The 21,563-nt window shown below is 42.0% G+C and overlaps 2 protein-coding genes across 11 annotated transcripts; one reads left to right on the top strand and one right to left on the bottom strand.

Annotated features, from left to right (window-relative positions):
- Positions 1-4: 4 nt before the first annotated feature.
- LOC139366445 (cathepsin F-like) lies at positions 5-13,474 on the bottom strand. 8 transcript variants are annotated; one of them, XM_071103929.1, is made up of 14 exons: positions 13,320-13,456; positions 11,293-11,535; positions 9,321-9,431; positions 6,472-6,553; positions 6,283-6,350; positions 6,090-6,171; positions 5,857-5,970; positions 5,389-5,537; positions 3,460-3,556; positions 3,151-3,351; positions 2,926-2,990; positions 1,340-1,430; positions 1,187-1,245; positions 5-1,014 (listed from the first exon to the last, which is right to left on the bottom strand). In XM_071103929.1, exons 2-14 carry the CDS (start codon positions 11,524-11,526, stop codon positions 940-942), a joined length of 1,428 nt encoding a protein of 475 aa, XP_070960030.1. In that variant the 5' UTR covers positions 11,527-11,535; positions 13,320-13,456; the 3' UTR covers positions 5-939. The 8 variants fall into 8 exon arrangements, 6 of the variants coding, with proteins under 6 accessions (XP_070960030.1, XP_070960033.1, XP_070960034.1 ...); XM_071103932.1 differs by having other exon boundaries at positions 13,216-13,456; XM_071103933.1 differs by lacking the exon at positions 13,320-13,456 and adding an exon at positions 13,136-13,236.
- LOC139366446 (seipin-like) lies at positions 11,416-20,924 on the top strand. 3 transcript variants are annotated; one of them, XM_071103937.1, is made up of 10 exons: positions 11,416-11,570; positions 14,823-15,144; positions 17,915-17,996; positions 18,133-18,276; positions 18,575-18,604; positions 18,985-19,119; positions 19,194-19,291; positions 19,979-20,108; positions 20,295-20,388; positions 20,480-20,924. In XM_071103937.1, exons 2-10 carry the CDS (start codon positions 14,891-14,893, stop codon positions 20,764-20,766), a joined length of 1,254 nt encoding a protein of 417 aa, XP_070960038.1. In that variant the 5' UTR covers positions 11,416-11,570; positions 14,823-14,890; the 3' UTR covers positions 20,767-20,924. The 3 variants fall into 3 exon arrangements, with proteins under 3 accessions (XP_070960038.1, XP_070960037.1, XP_070960039.1); XM_071103936.1 differs by lacking the exon at positions 11,416-11,570 and adding an exon at positions 13,824-14,174; XM_071103938.1 differs by lacking the exons at positions 11,416-11,570; positions 18,575-18,604 and adding an exon at positions 13,978-14,174.
- Positions 20,925-21,563: the final 639 nt, after the last annotated feature.

The following is a 21,563-nucleotide window of genomic DNA, read 5'->3' on the forward strand; positions in this document are numbered from 1 at the left end:
TGGGAGATTTTGTCGTTTTCATGTACGGGGCTTGGCTGTATTCAAGAACCGCATGCTTTTGTGACTATATAGTTTCTCCAATTAATCAACCAACATACGGTGGATATTGGCTTCAGAAATTACATTCCACAATGAATATGATATTTTTTTTTATTAATGGATCTATTTTTTTTTTTTAGTAAACCTTAGTTTGTCTAGTTACACAGCACTGCAATATTTAACAGTTAATAGGCTACACATCAGTCAATGTATGATCCTTTTAAAATAAAATAAAAACATGCAAACCCATTCATTATAAGTACTTGCACAGTGAAGTTGTAAGTTTTAAACTGAGGGGAGAGATTGACGTTATGTGGTATTGCACAGAACATGTTACAACAGACGAAAAGTCTAGCAAAAATGCACAAGCATTAATTCTACACTAGAGCATCCGCACAGAGAGTTGTCAGATGAAGGGGAACATAACGGACACTAAACAGCATGACTGAAGTCTAAATATATGACATCCCCTTTATCATTTAGACTCTGTTATTGTAAAGAGATGACTGAAATGACCTCTGCCTAAAACACAGCAATTCAATTAAAATATCCTTAAAGGCTAGTAGTAAAATCACAACAAAAGATCAGTGTTACCTTAGAACTATAGCTTCATCGGAGCTGGTTTGTTTTGAAAGAGAAGAATGGGGTATGAATAAATGCTGCTTCCCCTATTTAAGTAAGCTGTCAGCAGGTTTTCCAGTGCATTATGCAGTGTTCTGACTACACAATTAAGGTAGGGGATGAGTAACGTTGCAGTTCTATCAGTTTGTAGGTAGTGTGTGTGTATGTTTGGGGGGGTGTAGGATTTTTTTATTTAATTTTTTATCCCAGGTGAAGATTGAAATAAAATATTATTCAGATCACGTGTGTGTGTGCGCTCGCGCGTGTGTGTCATATCGCCTAGTTCACAATAGCAGATGAGCACATCTTGTTGATTCCACAGAGCCTGGATCCTCTGTACAGGTAGTAGTAACCCTGGAAGGAAGGAACACACAACAGGACATGTCAGGCAATTAATACACATGTCAAATGTTCCAAGAGTTCAGGCATGACTAGGTATTATGCATGCATTGTAAACAAATACACTGTTTACAAATGCACGCATAATGCCTTGTCATAGAGGTTCAGTGTGACAGCTTTCTGTTACCTGTTCTCCATAGTCCTCTCCCCAGCTGTTCTTGATGGCCCAGAAAGGTTTGCCTTGACCTGTACACAGAAACAACCAGACACACACTCATCACAGTGTTGTTATTACGCTAGGTTAATGTAAGGTAAATGAGTAGTTAAGAGTCAGTCTCACGTTCTCCATAGCCCACGAGCAGCACTGCATGGTCAATCATCCAGGGGTTGCAGAAGATCTTCAGAGGGTGGGACACGCCCTTCCTGTAAAACTGAGGACAAACAACGAGAGAAAAGCAGGTGGGATTAGAAAGATAGATACTAGTCACTTCATTGTTCAGTTGTGTTTTAGTGATGCTAATTTCAGTTCCATTAAGAAAGATATGACAGGCCTCCCGAGTGACGCAGCGGTCGCTGTACTTGAGGCATCACTACAGACCCGGGTTCGATCCTAGGCTGTGTCACAAATGGCTGTGACCGGGAGTGGCGCACAATTGGCTCAGCATCGTCCGGGTTAGGGGAGGGTTTGGCCAGGGCGGCTTTACTTAGCTCATTGCGCTCTAGCAACTACTTGTGGCTGGCGGGGTGCCTGCAGGCTGACTTCGGTCGTCAGTTGAACTGTGTTTCCTCCAACACATTGGTGCAGCTGGCTTCCGGGTTAAGCGGGCGGGTGTAAAGAAGTGTGGTTAAGAGGGTCATGTTTCGGTAGACGCATGACTTGACCTTCGCCTCTCTTGAACCTGTTGGGGAGTTGCAGCGATGAGATAAGATCCTAATTGGATATCACAAAAAGTAAACAAATAAAAGAAGAAGGAAGATATGGCAGTGGTGTTACCTGCAGGGGTTGGAACCAAAATTATTTTCCAATCGTTTCATTCTGAACAGAACCAAGTTTTTTTGTTTCGTTCCACTGTTACGACCAGCAAAATAAAGTTTTGAACCGGTTCAAACCCTAAAAAAGTACTGGTTTATATTGTTCCTTTCTGTTCCTTTTTTTTCTCTTTTTTTTACATTTAACTCATTAAATTACTTCACCAATCAGTGTGGAAAGAGCAGGCAAGCTAGTTGTTTACGTGTGATGGACAGACAAGTGTAGCCTATGGCGCAAGATGCGACTGAAACTTTGCAGTTGGGGAGAGAGCGAGATAGGTTTGAGGAGGCTTGAAGCGCTGAGCATCTTGTTATGACATGCATTGAATGAATTAGGTCCACAGAATTATACCTAGGAGAAGTGGCTTCTATGTAGGAACTTTGAACGTCTTTTGAGCTAGCTAGAAAACAAACTTGATTTAGCTAGCTAACAAGCTTGTATGTGCAGAGAATTAAAAATACATTTTTGTAGTTAATAAGTCCAACGTGATCACTAGGCCTATAGAATCCTTAACTAGCATTGAAAAAATGAAATCCATTCTTCTCTAGCTAATTAAAAATCTCTCTCCCTCCCTATCTTCTGAATCAAGCCTGTAACGTCAGTACAGTAGCCTATGCTTCAAAAAGAGGAAAGGGGCAGGTAGCCTAAACACACACAGGTGAAGATTTTCAGCTTGCAGGCAGACACTGGAATAGGTTTCTGAGTGACAGAGTGAGGGCTTTGCATAGGCGTTTTGTTGTGGGAATAGAAAAAAATGCCTGGAACGTAAAATAATGTTATTAACCGCTCCCATGCTTTTAAATTTGTGGTTCTGTTCTGGAACAGTATGGATCACTTTCATTCCAGGTTTCGTTTCTGTTCCTTCTGTTCCATGAACCCATTCAACCCCTGGTTACCTGCATTGCGAAGGCATTCAGGGCCACAGATACTGGTCCATTCTCAGCCAGCCAAGCAGCAATTTCTAAACATAAAAAGGGAAGGAAACCAAGATTAACACATGGCCAACCCTCCTCCATATGTACCGCATCGTTCAATCTTTATCCAATCCTTCAACCTATCATCCGTGTCTTTATCCCTGTCTACCCTACCCTCTTCTCTCTTTCACCTCTCCTCCCACTCACCGTTCTCGTCCTTGGACAGCTCCACAGAGCTGTTGATGTAGGCAGTGACTTTGTCGGTGGTGAAGTCACAGCTCTGCTTCTTGCCGGTGTAGCTGTAGTCAGTCTCTGTCTCCAGACCACCCAGCTTCTCGATGGCTTCATATGCATTTGATGGAAGCCCGCCCCCACAGGCCTGGTCCACAGTATCACAGTCCACCAGCTCTGTGGGTGATTGGTTCAATGTCCTATCAATTCAAAACTGTTATGGAGAAAATGGAAACTGTGCTGTTGTACAGGTGAGTGTATGATACCTACAATGCTTGTGCTTACCTTGCTCAGAGAGAGACACTAGTTTACCCGTTTTCACAAACCACTGGCCCTCAATGTTTCCTGTCACTGAGAATGCCCAGCAAGAACCACACATGCCCTGCAATACAAACACAAGTCACATAATCAGCCATACACACACACAGGCATTACCTACCTCCACCTTTTCCATGAATTGTGTCATATCTACAGTATGAATGAAAGTATGACTTTTGCTTACTTAAACTTATGTTATAAGTGAAGCATCAAATAGTGAAGCATCAAAGAAGAGTCATGAATGCTATATAAAGCATTTTTAAGTTGTTATTTGTCTGATAAAGAAATCCATAAAGACACTGCTCAAAAAATAAAGGGAACACTAAAATAACACATCCTAGATCTGAATGAATGAACTATTCTTATTAAATACTTTTTTCTTTACATAGTTGAATGTGCTGACAACAAAATCAGACAAAAATTATCAATGGAAATCAAATTTATCAACCCACACTCAAAATTAAAGTGGAAAACCACACTACAGGCTGATCCAACTTTGATGTAATGTCCTTAAAACAAGTCAAAATGAGGCTCAGTAGTGTGTGTGGCCTCCACGTGCCTGTATGACCTCCCTACAACGCCTGGGCATGCTCCTGATGAGGTGGCGGATGGTCTCCTGAGGGATCTCCTCCCAGACCTGGACTAAAGCATCCGCCAACTCCTGGACAGTCTGTGGTGCAACGTGGCGTTGGTGGATGGAGCGAGACATGATGTCCCAGATGTGCTCAATTGGATTCAGGTCTGGGGAACGGGCGGGCCAGTCCATTGCATCAATGCCTTCCTCTTGCAGGAACTGCTGACAGCCACATGAGGTCTAGCATTGTCTTGCATTAGGAGGAACCCAGGGCCAACCGCACCAGCATATGGTCTCACAAGGGGTCTGAGGATCTCATCTCGGTACCTAATGGCAGTCAGGCTACCTCTGGCGAGCACATGGAGGGCTGTGTGGCCCCCCAAAGAAATGCCACCCCACACCATGACTGACCCACCGCCAAACCGGTCATGCTGGAGGATGTTGCAGGCAGCAGAACGTTCTCCACGGCGTCTCCAGACTCTGTCACGTCTGTCACATGTGCTCAGTGTGAACCTGCTTTCATCTGTGAAGAGCACAGGGCGCCAGTGGCAAATTTGCCAATCTTGGTGTTCTCTGGCAAATGCCAAACGTCCTGCACGGTGTTGGGCTGTAAGCACAACCCCCACCTGTGGACGTTGGGCCCTCATACCACCCTCATGGAGTCTGTTTCTGACCGTTTGACACATGCACATTTGTGGCCTGCTGGAGGTCATTTTGCAGGGCTCTGGCAGTGCTCCTCCTGCTCCTCCTTGCACAAAGGCGGAGGTAGCGGTCCTGCTGCTGGGTTGTTGCCCTCCTACGGCCTCCTCCACGTCTCCTGATGTACTGGCCTGTTTCCTGGTAGCGCCTCCATGCTCTGGACACTACGCTGACAGACACAGCAAACATTCTTGCCACAGCTCGCATTGATGTGCCATCATGGATGAGCTGCACTACCTGAGCCACTTGTGTGGGTTGTAGACTCCGTCTCATGCTACCACTAGAGTGAAAGCACCGCCAGCATTCAAAAGTGACCAAAACATCAGCCAGGAAGCATAGGAACTGAGAAGTGGTCTGTGGTCACCACCTGCAGAACCACTCCTTTTCATTTCCACCTGTTGTCTATTCCATTTGCACAACAGCATGTGAAATTTATTGTCAATCAGTTTTGCTTCCTAAGTGGACAGTTTGATTTCACAGAAGTGTGATTGACTTGGAGTTACATTGTGTTGTTTAAGTGTTCCCTTTATTTTTTTTGAGCAGTATACAATCATATATACACATTTACAGTCATACCTGTAGTCATCTCCAGTCTGTAAGACCATCTCTAAACCCTGTCCTACCTGGTTCTTGACAGGGCTGACAGCTCCATGCTCTCTCCAGTCCCAGCTAGGCGGGGCGGGGCTGTGGGTCATGGCTGCAGGCTTCATGGACCGCTGAAATTTCTGCTGGCTCAGCAGGGGGTTCAGGTACAGAGTCCTAAACTCATCCTCTGGATGGTGAGAGGGAGTGGGTAGAGGGAGGAGAGGAAGAATATTAGGATTTTTCACAGTGTACAGCTGAGGAATTGTACTGTAGCCTTTTGGAATTAGCTATGTAGAAGTGGAATTACTCAACAGGTTAACTAACTCTGCAAGGGAACATGTTTCAAACGGTCACAGAATCACACACACACACACACACACACACACATAGTATGTCCTGTTGCTCCACAGAAGAGCAGACGGTGACCTCTTCGGGACACTCAGTGGATGTTCTGGAACTGCATCGGGTTTATTAATCTGCATTCCCACACATGCACACACACACACCTGTGAGGTCGCTGAACTTGGTGACCCCGTACTCGGCTGTGCCCAGATCCAGAGACTGGAGCTTCTCAGCGGTCTTCAGGTTCTCATGGAAGATACGCAGCCGCCGCTCAGTGTCTGTAGCAGCAAAGGTCAGAGATCAGACAAAAATGTTATGGTAAGATGTTTTACCTTATCATCTGTGGAGGTGGATGGACGATGTTGTGTAAAATGATGGATTGACATTTATCTCTCACCCTCGTTGCTGCTGTAAGTCCTATTGTATCTGACCATAAACTCTTTGAACTGACCCAGAAGCTCCACTAAATACTCTGTCTCCTGTCACAAAATATAAGTTAATTATTGACAAGTAAATTAAATATACGCATACAGAATAAACGAGAAAACACGCTCAAACACACATACAACAAGCGCTACGTTTTCTATTACCTCAACTGGTTTGCTGGTGGAGAGGGACAGAAATTCTACTTTGTTGGTCTCAACTGGTTTGGGATCAACTGAAACGCAAGCATCATGAAAAATAATTAGATGTAGCTATGAGTATTTATAGAAACAATCCTAAACAAATAAAATCACAAAGGTACATTTAGTTCCCAAAGTTAAACCTTTGACACAAACCTGCTTGCTGGCATTTCTGTTTGAGCAGGGTGGACTTCCTCTCCCAGGGAATGTCCCAGACCTCAAACACACACACCTCCGTCTGACAGAGAACATGTCAGCGGAGAAAACATGGTTAGTGAGATAATCTGTGTTTATTTTATTGGGCTTCTGTGTTCATGACTTGTATATAAACAGTGTAATGGACCACCCACACAGACAGTGTGGTGAATAAGGTGCAACAGAGTCTCTTCAACATCAGGAGGCTGAAGAAATTTGACTTGGCACCTAAAACCCTCAAACTTTTATAGATGCACAATTGAGAGCATCCTGTCGGGCTCTATCACTGCCTCGTATGGCAACTGCACTGCCCGCAACCGCAAGGCTCTCCAGAGGGTGGTGCGGTCTGCCAAACACATTACCGGGGGCAAACTACCCGCCCTCCAGGACACCTACAGCACCTGATGTCACAAGATGGCCAAAAAGATCATTATGGACATGAACCACCCGAGCTACTGCCAGTTCACCCCTCTATCATCCCGAAGGCAAGGTCAGTACATGTGCATCAAAGCTGGGACCGAGACACTGAAAAACAGCTTCTATCTCAAGGCCATCAGACTGTTAAGCCACCACTAGCATCAGCCACCACTAGCACATTAGAGCCTGCTGCCTATAGATATAGACAAGAAATCACTGGCCACTTTAAGTAATGGAACACTAGTCACTTTGATCATGTTTACATATCTTGCATTACTCATCTCATATGTACAGTATATACTGTATTCTATACTATTCTACTGTATCTTAGTCCATGTCGCTCTGACATCGCTCGTCCATATATGTACAGTGGGGCAAAAAAAAGTATTTAGTCAGCCACCAATTGTGTAAGTTCTCCCACTTAAAAATATGAGGCCTGTAATTTTCATCATAGGTACACTTCAACTATGACAGACAAAATGAGAAAAAAAATCCAGAAAATCACATTGTAGGAATTGTAATGAATTTATTTGCAAATTATGGTGGAAAATAAGTATTTGCTCAATAACAAAAGTTTCTCAATACTTTGTTATATACCCTTTGTTGGCAATGACAGAGGTCAAACATTTTCTGTAAGTCTTCACAAGGTTCACACACTGTTGCTGGTATTTTGGCCCATTCCTCCATGCAGATCTCCTCTAGAGCAGTGATGTTTTGGGGCTGTTGCTGGGCAACACAGACTTTTAACTACCTCCAAAGATTTTCTATGGGGTTGAGATCTGGAGACTGGCTAGGCCACTCCAGGACCTTGAAATGCTTCTTACGAAGCCACTCCTTCGTTGCCCGGGCGGTGTGTTTGGGATCATTGTCATGCTGAAAGACCCAGCCATGTTTCATCTTCAATGCCCTTGCTGATGTTAGGCTTTGTTACTTTTGTCCCAGCTCTCTGCAGGTCCTTCACTAGGTCCCCCCGTGTGGTTCTGGGATTTTTGCTCACCGTTCTCGTGATCATTTTGACCCCACGGGGTGAGATCTTGCGTGGAGCCCCAGATCATGGGAGATTATCAGTGGTCTTGCATTTCTTCCATTTCCTAATAATTGCTCCCGCAGTTGATTTCTTCAAACCAAGCTGCTTACTTACTGCAGATTCAGTCTTCCCAGCCTGGTGCAGGTCTACAATTTTGTTTCTGGTGTTCTTTGACAGCTCTTTGGTCTTGGCCATAGTGGAGTTTGGAGTGTGACTGTTTGAGGTTGTGGACAGGTGTCTTTTATACTGATAACAAGTTCAAACAGGTGCCATTAATACAGGTAACGAGTGGAGGACAGAGGAGCCTCTTAAAGAAGAAGTTACAGGTCTGTGAGAGCCAGAAATCTTGCTTGTTTGTAGGTGACCAAATACGTATTTTCCACCATAATTTGCGAATAAATTCATTAAAAATCCTACAATGTGATTTTCTGGATTTATTTTTTATTTTTCATTTCGTCTGTCATAGTTGAAGTGTACCTATGATGAAAATTACAGGCCTCTCTCATCTTTTTAAGTGGGAGAACTTTCACAATTGGTGGCTGACTAAATACTTTTTTGCCCCACTGTATATATTCTTAATTCCATTCCTTAGTTAGATTTGTGTGTATATGTTGTGAAATTGTTACATATTACTTGATAGATATTACCTTACTGTAGGAGCTAGAAGCACAAGCATTTTACACCTGCAATAACATCTGCTAAACACATGTATGTGACCAATAAAATGTGATTTGATTTGATAATAGAATGTAGTGTGTTTGTGTGCATTTCAGAGAGAAATGCCTGTGATTTCCTGTGCCTGTGAAATGCCTGTGCCTGTGATGGTAAAGCACATACATATCCTTTGTATGCGACCTAATGTAAACATCCAACAACAGTCTATTTCTGAACTGATACAGAAGTTAAGTAGAGGGGTGAACACTATGAACACTTTGTTTCCTTGACCTTGGAGACATTTCTGATTAAGTTTCTGCTAAGTCATGAAAACAAATACCACATGCGGAACAAATAAGGGGTAGCTGACTGCTTGTGCACACAGCTGCAGCAAGGGATAACAGTGTAAAATTCATGACAAGTTATTTATCACAAGGTCCTGGTCACATGACTAGGGGAAGGGAGAACAGACAGATAGAATAATAACCTAAAATAGACCCACATACACACAATGGCCTTGATGCTGGCCACTTCTGTGTTGACAGTTTATTTACATTTGTGGTTTAGGTTTTGCCAATTTTCAATATTGTAAAACTTTGGGTTTTGATTTGATGAGGAGGACTGACATTCGTTTCGCTGTAACACTATCTCCCTCCAACAACCCACACTGTTATCATCCCAAGACAGAAAAACAAACACACACAGGCCTCACCTTCAGGTTGTGTTCCTCTGGGTAGAAGTCACAGGTCATCAGTCTGGCAGCCTTCTTACACTGGGTGTTACTTAGCTCCACCATGATGCTGTATCGGATTCCCTTCACCAGCTACAAGACAGACAATACACAGAGAAAACACACAGAGACAACACACAGAGACAACACACAGAGTCAATACACAGAGTCAATACACAGAGACAACACATAGAGTCCATGCACAGTGAAGGTCAGCCTCTATGAAAAATAAACTAAATCAACTCTGCGGTTCTTGTTTTGCCATCTAGCTTACAATTTAGCTCTAACGTCACTTTCAAGACCAATATATGGCATTTATAGGCCTAGTTAAAGGGGCTGATTATGCTGGAAAATACAGGTATCTAATTCAGCAGAGCACTAACTGGCTAGTCTAGCTGAGACAATGGGTTTGTTGAGGGCAGTTTTGGGGAAGCTATTCTAAAAAGATAGTTTACCAAGCTACCAATTACTTCACACTGGAAGAAGTTAATCTACACTAAAGCTACCATTAAGAAATATATAGTTGACTTCACTAAAGTTAATCTGAAAAAGTAGTTCACTACATCCAAACTACTTGTAAATCTGAAATGTCAGGGTACAAATTGCAAGACAGATGACTTGGGGTTCATATGTTAACAGAATGTGTAATTTAGCCTATTAAACACAAAAACTATGTTTCAAGTAAGAATTAGGCAGGTCAGACACTGAGAATGAGATTCTTGCCTACTTCACCCATATTTTATTTTAGCTAAAAAAAAAGTAGTACGTAGTTCCAGTAGTAAGCTACACCGCTACATGGCAAAAAAATAAGTAATTAACTGGGTCAGATCTGATATGATTTTGGACGGACTTGTCCTGAAGGGCCCGTGCAGAGCCGAACACAACTGCTCCAGTAGAGAAAGAAAGACAGTAGAAATTCAGAGATTCAGTACCTTAGATCACTGCGCCAAACAACATAGCATGGCAGCAACACATGAAAACACAGCATGGTGGCAACACAACATGACAACAACATGGTAGCAACACAACACGGTACAAACATTATTGAGCACAGACAACAGCACAAAGGGCATGAAAATATAGACATGCATCACGCGAAACAGATTGAGTCTTTGATTGAGTCTTTGAATGAAGAGATGGAGATAAAATGGTCCAGTTTTCGTGTTTTTTGCAGCTCATTCCAGTCGCTAACGTTATATAGCTGCAGCGAACTGAAAATAGCAGCAACCCAGGGATGCGTGTGCTTTGGGGACCTTTAACAGAATTAGAATGTTTTTTTTAACCTTTGTTTAACTTGGAAAGTCAGTTAAGAACAAATTCTTATTTACAATGACCGCCTACCCCGGCCAAACCACTAACGACGCTGGGCCAATTGTGCGCCGCCAATGGGACTCCCAATCACAGCCTGGATTCAAACCAGGGACTGTCACCGCCTGGATTCAAACCAGGGACTGTAGTTAATTCTGTTAAAGGTCCCCAAAGCACACGCATCCCTGGGTTGCTCCTCTTTTCAGTTCGCTGCAGCTATATAACGTTAGCGACTGCAATGAGATGCAGTGCCTTGGACTGCTGTGCCACTCGGGAGCAGTGACTGTGAGAACGGTTGTTGTATGTGGAGGATGAGGGCTACCGTAGGTATATCAGATAGGGGGGAATGAGACCTAAGAGGGTTTTTATAAAAAAGCATCAACCAGTGGATCTTGCGACGGGTAGATAACCAGTTTACAGAGTAGTATAGAGTGCAGTGATGTGTCCTATAAAGAGCATTGGTGGCAAATATGATGGCTGAATGGTAAAGAACATCTAGAGTAGCCGCTCGAGAGCACCCTCGAACAGCCCACGATAGAGTATTATGACCTACAACCACAATGAACAGTAACTTGATTTTTGGCTATTATTATGAGATACAAAATATATAAACAAATAACATTTTCACAACACTGGTGTAGTCTACCTGTTTACTGGCAGAGAGGATCTTGCTAACTCTACGAACGTGCATCGTATTGGACCCCATGTTATAGCGGTCCTCTGCAAACTTCAGTGCCTTCTTCAAACCTGGGTCGTTTTCCGATAAACGGACAGAAGACCCGGGTGCCCCCATTAAAGGGTCATCCAAATCGGCCAGAACCGAGGCCAAAACCGCCAGGGTTAGGCAAAGGATAACGGGGCAGCGAAATCCGAAATCCATCCTGTCTGTCTGTAGAGCAGAAAAAGTCAAAGGGACAGTGGACGGTATGATTATAAAACGGGATGTTTGTTTTCCCAGTTAACTGTCATCCGACAATGCGACAACAAATCAGCAGACCAGGGTTGCCAGGTAAAACGAGAATTTCTAGTAAATTACCACTCAAAACCCGCCAAAAGGCCTGAAAACTAGCACACACACAACAATTCACAGCAAGAGGAGTTGCCATATCTATACAATAAACCCATTTTCCATAATGTTATCGACATAATTAAGAAGGAATACCATAGTAACTTGTAATGAAGTTAGAAGAAAAAATCGGGTATTTCAATCTATGACAAAATAAAGGAATGTTAATATGTGACAAGAGAAAATATAATTCGCCCTTATTAATTAACTCACTTGACTGCTATTATTAAGCAATAAGGCACACGAGGTATGGTATATGGACAATATAGCACGGCTACGGGCTATTCTTAAGAAGATGCAACGCAGAGTGCCTGGATACAGTTTTAAGGCACACTGGGGTGCCTTATTGCTATTATAAACTAATGTTAAGCTATTTTCTGGCAATTGTGCTGTTATTATGTTCCAGACGTTAAGACTAAGTTAAGACTAAGTCGTTATAAATGGCCCGTTTGCGAGAATGACTTGTCATTTCAATAGGCATAGACTACAGACACAAATCTGGGTTTATGATTCTAATTACATTTTGCCATAGTTCGCTTAGATAAAGACAGATAGTTTACAGTAGCATAGACAATATGTAAACTGAACGATTTAGCAGCTTGCTTAGTTCAAATTAACAGACTAATTTATTCAACATGAATAGCGAGGACATTTCGCAATAAGTGCTTTTTCCCCCAATAGCCTGCTGGAATAGGCTACTGAGGATGAGGTCATGCTTTCAATCACTGAATTAAATATGAATCATATGTATATGAACTGAATATGCTTGTCAACAGCTGCCAGTGTTTATTTTTTTGAATTTGTTTTACCTGTAGCATAATATGACTACTGTTACAGTCAATCTAATGTGTTCATAATAACACAAGTCTACAACAACAATAAACTGAAGTTGTAGGCGATTTATTAAATAGTTTTGCCAGCTCCGGGTGGGCTTCACAAGTGGCACATTATTGATTTGCAGTGACTCCAGTAATATCGTAATTTCAACATATGTATTGTATCAAATGGTAGCCTACAATGGCATATACATTAATAGGCTACTTGATGGCCAACAGAGGCACATTTTTAATTCTATACATTTAGCCTCGTGTCCGTTTCTTTGAGGAGTTTTCCCCATAAAAATAATCATGCGAGGGAGTTCCATAACTTCCATTTTAAATGTCCACTCCGGCAGCCCCCGAGACCAAAGAACTGAGCATGCTTAAAGCACTTCGCATGATACCGTTTTATTTAAACAGTTATAATTAGATTACAGTTTCAAATACCTCCGAGCGGATTTATGTAATGCACTCTAGTGCGCCCTAAGTATTTATCCAGTGCTTTCTCACCATTATTTATTGATGTGCATCAGTTCTAGAGTATTAATATGTTTTATGGAAAAAGGTTTCTCCATAATGACAATGTAAATAGCCTACATATCTACCCAAAAAGTTGTCTCAGCCAATAACTGTAGTGATCTCTCAACACACACACACACACTCACACACACACACACTCACCCACCCAGCAACAGCCTTTCTCACTGCGTGACAGTCAGGAGTAGGTCACAGTGAAATATATTTTTAAGAGCAGTATGCCTTGGCGGCCGCGGTGCAACATAGACATACCCCAAAAACCCGCAACCCGCGACCAATACATTTTCAGCCGCGGCATCGTTTTTAAAGTAGCTCGATTTGCTGGAAACTACGAACACGGCAACACTGCAGCAGAAGGCCCCAAATAGAAATGGTTACACAATGGATACAATGTTGCCAGAAACAACGATGGAACCGTGGGCGGACCGTGGGCGGAGCTACAGGGACTGTACTTTAGTTTCGGGTTTGTTCAACAAGCCTTGGCGCTGCATTCTTGATCTCAAGTTTGTTATAGGCTAAGTAATGCATGCACTTCACTGCAAGCTAATAGAGAAAATATGCATAATAATAACATATATATATAAAATATTAATATTATTATATTTGAATTCATATCCATTCCAGAGACAGGAAATTGTTTAATATCCTATCGTGAAGAAACTGGATCCGATTTGGTACCAAATATTGGGATATTTCAACATCCAAAATATTACTCAACAACACATCTGAAGTCTGTGAAGAGCAATTCCTTATGCAAATAAATGAGAAATGACTTGTGCTGGTATGCGTGATACTGATATCAGTTGAATGTTCTGTTTGCAAAATAACTCCCTGTCTTCTTGTTTTGGTTATTGTAACCCTACGTGAGAGACGCGACCAATCCGGTGTTTTTTTTCTATCTCAGTAGCCTATTGGAGAGCTTGTCTATAAAGGCACTGAGAGCATGTTTTTATGTCTTTTTGTCTGTGCTGCAATACATGCTCTTAGAGAAGAAGTTGGGAGAAGGGGGACAACTTTTACTGCTCGTTATCAAATAAGTTATTGAAACAATAACACCATTTTATTTTATCTCGGCACCAATATCCGAGGTCATTGAGACATTTGGAGGTGAGTTTTAATACTTTGGCAGTGTGCTCTCTGTCAGTAACAGAGAGTTTATTAATATGGGACTATATATTTTTCCACAGTTTTATCATTGGAGGACAAGATTAAACGTGTATTAATTGTTACTGCTGGTATATTTAGGTAAATTGAGTGTCCATTGTTAGTTTCTTTATAAATCATTTTTTAGGGATATTCTGTATTCAATCGCTACCCTTTCGATCTTGACAAACTTCACTCATCTCATCTAGTCATCTGATGTAGTTTGGTTACACTTGTGACTTGTGAAATTAGACCCAGTGGTTTCATACCACTCAAAATCATCACTGCGATCACTGTCTGTGCCTTCAACCCTCTGTCCTGTGGCACACAGGCCTCAATAGTCTCTTCTCATTAGCCCTCAGATATAGGTCTGTCTATCGCTCTGTTCATATAATTGATCAAACGCTAGAAGTTAGAGCATTGGGCCAGAAACTGAAAGGTTGCTGGTCAAATACCCAAGCCGACAAGGTGAAAAATCTGTTGATGTGCCTGCGAGCAACCCTAATTTGCTGCAGGGGTGTTGTACTACTATGGCTGACCCTGTAAAACAACACATTTCACTGCACCTATCCCGTTTATGTGATAATAAAATATATATATATTTTTTATGAGAACCTGACCGGATAGCTTAACCAGAGAAGTTCTATCAAGCATCAGAATAAATCATCCACACTCCAGAGATGGACACAGGAACGGAACCTATGGGCGCCGGAGGTCATCATGGGTCAGGTGATCCAGTTGGACCGGCGCTGCTCTGGCTCCAGGACACTGTTACCATGGTAACACTGCAGGCGCGTCAGAGGGTGTTACAGGGAGCGTTGTTACTGTGTGCTCTGGGACTGTTACTATGGACCGCCATCTTCCTCTACGGGAGCTTCTACTACTCCTACATGCCCCTAGCTACCTACAGTACACCTGTCCACTACTACTACAGGTGTGTTTTACACACATACATACACACACTCTCTCTCACACACTCTGTCTAGCTCTCTGTCTCTCGCTCTCTCTTTCACTCTCTCTCACACACACGCTATCTCTCTCTCTCTCATAGACACACACTGTCTGTCTCTGTCTCACTCACTGTCTGTCTCTCTCTTCAAACCCCACAGGCCCTTTTGGGTTGGAGGGTTTGTATTTTGTCCTGTAGTTCATTCACTGTAATTAGAGAATCCAGTGGGTTCTAGTAGTCTTTAATAGTTGATTCTAAGATCTGTATTTGATCATGTCTATGTTTTTGCTGTTTGTTCGTTGTTATAGAGACAAACAAATTGGAGAAGTGGTTTATCCATTCATCTCCGTTTTGGATAGATAACTCTGTGTCGTTGTTTGTATAGATTTTTCCAATTTCCCCGAAGTGGTTAGATTCTATGTGTAACGTGTACGCTAATAATCGGACAGCAAGAACAGGGAGTGAATTTAATAAATAAATGAAGATGGAACCAAACAAGAGTAGCGTACAGACATGAAACATATAAACAGAAACAGAGTCAATAACGCCTGAGGAAAGACCCAAGGGAAGTGTCAGATATAGGGGAGGTAATCAGGAAGGTGATTGAATGCAGGAGTGTGTCATGAGGCGCAGGTGTGCGTAACGATGGTGGCAGGTTTGCGTAATAGTGAGTAAACTGGCGACGTCGAGCGAGTGGGAGCGGGAGTAAACGTGACACTATGGATTCTTCAATAACGTTGAAGCTGATTACTGACTTGCTGTTCCTTCTTTTTCCATAGTGTATTTGTGTATTGTTTTAGTGATTCACCATAGTGAAAGCATAGTATCAGGTTTTCTGGGTCTCTGTTTTTGGTTGGACAGGTTTCTCAATTTCTTTCGTTGGTTTTTGCATTCATCAAACCATTTGTCATTGTTAATTTTCTTAGGTTGAAATTTTTAGATTTGATAGGGAAGCTATCACATGTCAAAATGTTTGTAAAACTTAAACATTTTTTCCAGGAAATTCTCTAGAAGGGATTGAATTTGTTGTTGTCTTATTGTTTTTGTTAGATTTCCACACTACTTTCCTTCCATCTATAGCATTTCTAAATATTATTCAGTTCCTTTGGCTTTGATGCCTTACGATTGAGCATAGCTCTGTTCAAGTAGAGTGTGATTTTGCTGTGATCTGATAGGGGTGTCAATGGACTGACTGTGAACGCTCGAAGAGACTCTTGGTTGAGGTCAGTGATAAAGTAGTCTATAGTACTACTGCCAAGAGATGAGCTATAGGTGTACCTACCAAAGGAGTCCCCTCGAAGCCTACCATTGACTATGTACATACCCAGCATCCGACAGAGCTTCAGGAGTTGTGACCCATTTTTGTTGGTTATGTTGTCGTAGTTGTGCAGCGTGGTATGTGTTCATGATGATGTGTTCATGATGAAGTTTTTAATTAAAACACTGAATACAAACTATACAAAACGAATAACGACCATGAAGTTATAATGAGAATTGTGCTGACACAAACATAGACAATCACCCACAACCCAAAATGACAAAACAGGCTACCTAAATATGGCTCCCAATCAGAGACAATGACTAACACCTGCCTTTGATTGAGAACCATATCAGGCCAAACACAGAAACAGACAGACTAGACATCCAACATAGAATGCCCACTCAGATCACACCCTGACCAAACAAAACATAGAAACATACAAAGCAAACTATGGTCAGGGTGTGACAAGGGGGGCATATGGAGGAGGGAATGCTGTCACCTCCAGGTAGGTGTTTATCCCCCTGTGTGCTAAGGGTGTCAGGTTTTTGTCCAGTTCTGACATGTAGATCGCCACAGACTAGCACATGTCCCTGGGCCTGGAAATTGTTTATCTCCCCCTCTAGGATGGATAATCTGTCATCGTTAAAGTATGGGGATTCTATTGGGGGGATACAGGTAGCACACATGAAGACATTTTTCTCTGTTGACATAATTTCCTTATTCATTTCTAAACAGATGTAAAATGTTCCTGTTTTGACTAATTTAATAGAATGGGTTAGGTCTGCTCTATACCAAATTCCCTGTTTCACAACTGGTAGTTTGATGGATGGGACTACCAGCTCTCTGTAAGCTAGAGGGCAACCAGTGGGTCCGTCTCCTTTACACCATGTTTTTTGTAGGATGACAATGTCTGTATTTCCAATTTATTTGATGAAGTCTGCGTTCCTGCTCTTTAGGCCAAAGGTAGATGACCTCAGACCTTGTATATTCCAGGTTGCGATAGTGAGAGCTTTGTGTTCCATAGTGTCTAGTGTTTTTTTGTGTGGTTGGGCCTGTTGCTCTACTCATGGCCTGGGCATATGTCCTGCTGTCATGTTGTGGTCCTTGCCTTAGGGGCAAAGGGCATAGGGGGCAGAAGGGGCATAGGTCTGATATGGGAGGGCCTATATAGGGTGTGGCCAGGGTTTGCTTGCGGTGATCTTAGCTGGTTGGGGTGTGGCTGGTGATGCTGTGGTCTAGGTGTAGGTTTGGTGCAGGTTCGTTCTCTCTCTCTCTCTCTCTCTCTCTCTCTCTCTCTCTCTCTCTCTCTCTCTCTCTCTCTCTCTCTCTCTCTCTCTCTCTCTCTCTCTCTCTCTCTCTCTCTCTCTCTCTCTCTCTCTCTCTCTCTCTCTCTCTCTCTCTCTCTCTCTCTCTCTCTCTCTCTTACCTAAAGTGCATACATACTTTTGCAATAATTGGAATTCATTACGTTTTTGACTCCCTTTCCTTCTGCAGGACGGACTGTGACTCCTCAGCTTCTCTTCTCTGCTCCTTCCCCACCGCCAACGTATCTCTCCTGAGGAATGGCAAGAACCAGGTGATCCTTATATACACTGTTTATCCATCCACCTTTATTAGCCTATGTAACGATTTGAAACGTTTTCCAAATTCACAGAATTAATTGGGAGGTTTTCACTATGATGTTTGAACTCATTTGAACCCTCCCTCTGAAGGTGATGACATACGGCCAGCCCTATCGGATCTCTCTGGAGCTGGAGATGCCCGAGTCGCCAGCCAATCAGGAGTTAGGAATGTTCATGGTCAAGATGTTCTGTTACTCCGGACAGGGGCAAACTGTGACCTCTTCAGCACGATCTGTGAGTTGACCAGTGTTGGCAATACCAAGTATTGTGTTGGATTTGTTCATGTGCATCTCATAGTTGCATATTAAACAACCCTGCTTTGCACTTTTTAACATTAATCTGTTTTGATCTGTATTGGTGTGGTGTATTTTGAGTGTATGTTCGATTTTTGTATATTGCTGCAACCAAATTGACCAGCAATGGGGAACAATCTATATCTTCTGAATCTGAACAAATCAGCTGCACATTTAAATATTCTGATTGTCCTGTATTGGTAAATTGAACACCATGTTGGTCTGCCTCGCTGTCTCAGGTAAGGCAGCTCAGCTCCAGCTCTCGCTTTGTGAGTACGCCGCTGCCCCACACTGACCTCCCACGCAGCTGTCATACCGCATACTATGACTGCTTATGACATCTCTTATATAGTTAAATATAGAACTGCTTATGACATCTCTTATATAGTTAAATATAACTATAGAACTGCTTTTGACATCTCTTATATAGTTAAATATAGAACTGCTTATGACATCTCTTATATAGTTAAATATAACTATAGAACTTCTTATGATATCTCTTATGTAGTGTTTTTTACAGTGTAATAAGCTTTATGACAGAGGTACAGTATGTCAGAGGAATGTGGCAATGGACAATAAACTAAAATATGCATTAGAAACTGTATACATTGGCCATAGGGTGTCCTGCTCCATGTCCTGTTTCTATTAGACAATGCTGCGGTATCGCTCCGGCCTGCTCCAGACTCTGGGAACACTGTTTCTCATCCCGTTCTTCCTGGCTGGAACGGCTGACCAGAAACAGTTGGTAGAGGTGGAGCTCTTCTCCGAATACAGAGAGGATTCTGTGAGTCTCTTGCCGCCCAGTGTGTGTGTATGTGTGTGTGTATGTACAGGGCTAATCCCTCTCTCTATATATAGTATGCCCCCTCTATAGGAGCCATCATTGAAATCCAGTCTCAAAGGGTGCAGATCTACTCAGCAAATCTCTACATTCACGCTCACTTCACTGGCATAAGGTTAGCTTTACCTCATATTAAATCTTTAACAAGTATGAAATATTTTGATTTACTTAAAGTAACACATTTACTTGAAAGTATGACCTAACCCTCCCTCTCCAGTGGTGAAAAAAGTAGCCAATGTCATACTTGAGTAAAAGTAAAGATACCTTTAAGTAGAAGTGAAAGTCACCCAGTAAAATACTACTTGGGTATTTGGTTTTAAATATACTTACAGTACCAGTCAAAAGTTTTAGAACACTTACTCATTCAAGGGTTTTTCTTCATTTTTACTATTTTATGGTTGAGAGAATGCAATGCGTGTGCAAAGCTGTCATCAAGGCAAGGGTGGCTATTTGAAGAATCTCAAATATAAAATATATTTTGATTTGTTTAACACTTTTTTGGTTACTTACTACGTGATTCCATATGTGTTATTTCATAGTTATGATGTCTTCACTATTATTCCACAATGTAGAAAATAGTAAAAATAAAGAAATACCCTTGAATAGGTAGGTGTTCTAAAACTTTTGACCGGTAGTGTAAGTATCAAAAGTAAAAGTATACATTTCCAATTAATGTAAAAAAGTACATTTATTTTCTTTAGGAATTTAGTGAAGAAAAAGTAACAGTTGTCAAATATCTACTTAATTAGTATGTTAAAGTACTGAAGTACTTTACACCACTGCTCCTCTCTCCCCTCATCAGGTACTTCCTGTACAACTTCCCGACACTGTCAGCAGTAATGGGTGTGGCCAGTAACTTGTCCTTCCTCAGTGTCCTCCTCCTCTTTAGCTACCTGAGGCTCATCTGGGGCCGATTTATCAACCCCCAAAAGGTGAGAGTGGAATCTCCCCTAGAACAGGAGAACATGGTATGATTCACATAGTGAGACAGTGTAGTGGATCTTTTCATAACCTGTGTATACTGTTCTCGTACCTGTCCAAAACATTTCTTCAGAGACAGTAGTCCCAGTACGTTCTAGTATATTCTGCGTGTGTTCATGTATGTGTGTGTGTATGAGGTGAGAGATAGGATTAATCTTCATCAGAGGCTAGCCGGGAGCGACGAGAGCGAGGACACTGAACACCTACAAGATTACCAGGATGACACTACAGGTACACACTTGTACACACACCTGTGTGAGATGTATCTTGTGTTGTTTGTTTCCTATATCATGATGTTATGTTGGGTGTGCTTTTCACTCAGGAATCGAGAATTCTTCATCGGATGCACTATTAGAGGCACATCAGATTACATCAACCCATCTGAACCAGAAGGAAGAGTCCATTCTCAAAGCAGATGGGGGGGAGATGGACATCAGACATGGAAGGTTTCAGAGTGAGATAGACGAAGAAGAGATCATTGCTGAGGAAGAGGGGGAGAATATGGGCATGTCTCTTGACCCAGAGTTGGAAGGGTCATCTGAGACAGCAAAGCAGCCAGACGGCATCCCCAGCAGACTGACTGGAACCTCAACCTGTGTGATATCCTGATGGAGAGCTCCAATGGATGCACAGTGGCTCAATGACCAATAGTTGGGCGCCAAAGTATTATCTTTAGAGGGGGCCCTCTTGTACTTTGTTACTGTAAAACAATATGAAGATTTGTTAAGTTTAAAAACCTTATGTTTAAAGCTGTGTGAATATATAAACTTTTGTGTCCTCTTTTATTTCGTTTAAAGTTGTGTGATGATTCATGCAAAAACCAGACAATGTTGAAATATTTGACCATAGGCCTCCACCTAAGGTTACCATTTTACTGTAGCCTACAGTATTGCACAAATGGAGTAAGGGTTATATCAGATGACCTCAGTATTATGAAACATTCAGGGTGGATGACAACACAAAGTGCCTTCCTCATTTTAATATGTTTGCATGTTACCAGATAGTTTTCCATCCAATTGGCAACAAATGTTCATGTGAATATTCTAAAATCCACATTAAAAAAATATGAACATTTTTCCACAAATGGTTTCCAACAAACGTACTTGTTGCGTGATGATGTAGTGCACACAAAATGTACTTTCTTGCGTAAGTTTTCATGTAGGCCTACCGAACAGATAGTTTTGTCACAAACTGTTGCGTTAAATAGCAAATGTGCCTACTCTGGTCTCCTCACATGCGCTCCAGCCAATAGCTCGCATATAAAGTGAGGATAGGCTGTGCGGTTACCACTAGTTACCACAGCCACTAAGTCAAAATTGGCTTTATTGTAAAACTTAATGAAAACAAATATTTGCTGTTTGGTCTTAATTTAAGGTTAGGGGTTTGCATAAGGTTAGCAGTGTGGT

The sequence above is a fragment of the Oncorhynchus clarkii genome, chromosome 14, assembly GCF_045791955.1.
Source record: "Oncorhynchus clarkii lewisi isolate Uvic-CL-2024 chromosome 14, UVic_Ocla_1.0, whole genome shotgun sequence".
NCBI lineage: Eukaryota > Metazoa > Chordata > Actinopteri > Salmoniformes > Salmonidae > Oncorhynchus > Oncorhynchus clarkii.

What these genes read in the sequence shown, in the direction of transcription:
- LOC139366446 (XM_071103937.1), top strand. Translation starts at nt 14,891, where the DNA reads ATGGACACAGGAACGGAACCTATGGGCGCCGGAGGTCATCATGGGTCA. An exon ending in TGAGGAATGGCAAGAACCAG is followed by an intron (nt 17,997 to 18,132) that starts GTGATCCTTATA and finishes CTCCCTCTGAAG; the next exon opens with GTGATGACATACGGCCAGCC. An exon ending in CCGAATACAGAGAGGATTCT is followed by an intron (nt 19,120 to 19,193) that starts GTGAGTCTCTTG and finishes CTCTATATATAG; the next exon opens with TATGCCCCCTCTATAGGAGC.
- LOC139366445 (XM_071103929.1), bottom strand. Translation starts at nt 11,526, where the DNA reads ATGGATTTCGGATTTCGCTGCCCCGTTATCCTTTGCCTAACCCTGGCG. An exon ending in TCCTCTCTGCCAGTAAACAG is followed by an intron (nt 9,432 to 11,292) that starts GTAGACTACACC and finishes TCTGTCTTGTAG; the next exon opens with CTGGTGAAGGGAATCCGATA. An exon ending in ACAGAAATGCCAGCAAGCAG is followed by an intron (nt 6,351 to 6,471) that starts GTTTGTGTCAAA and finishes CTTGCGTTTCAG; the next exon opens with TTGATCCCAAACCAGTTGAG.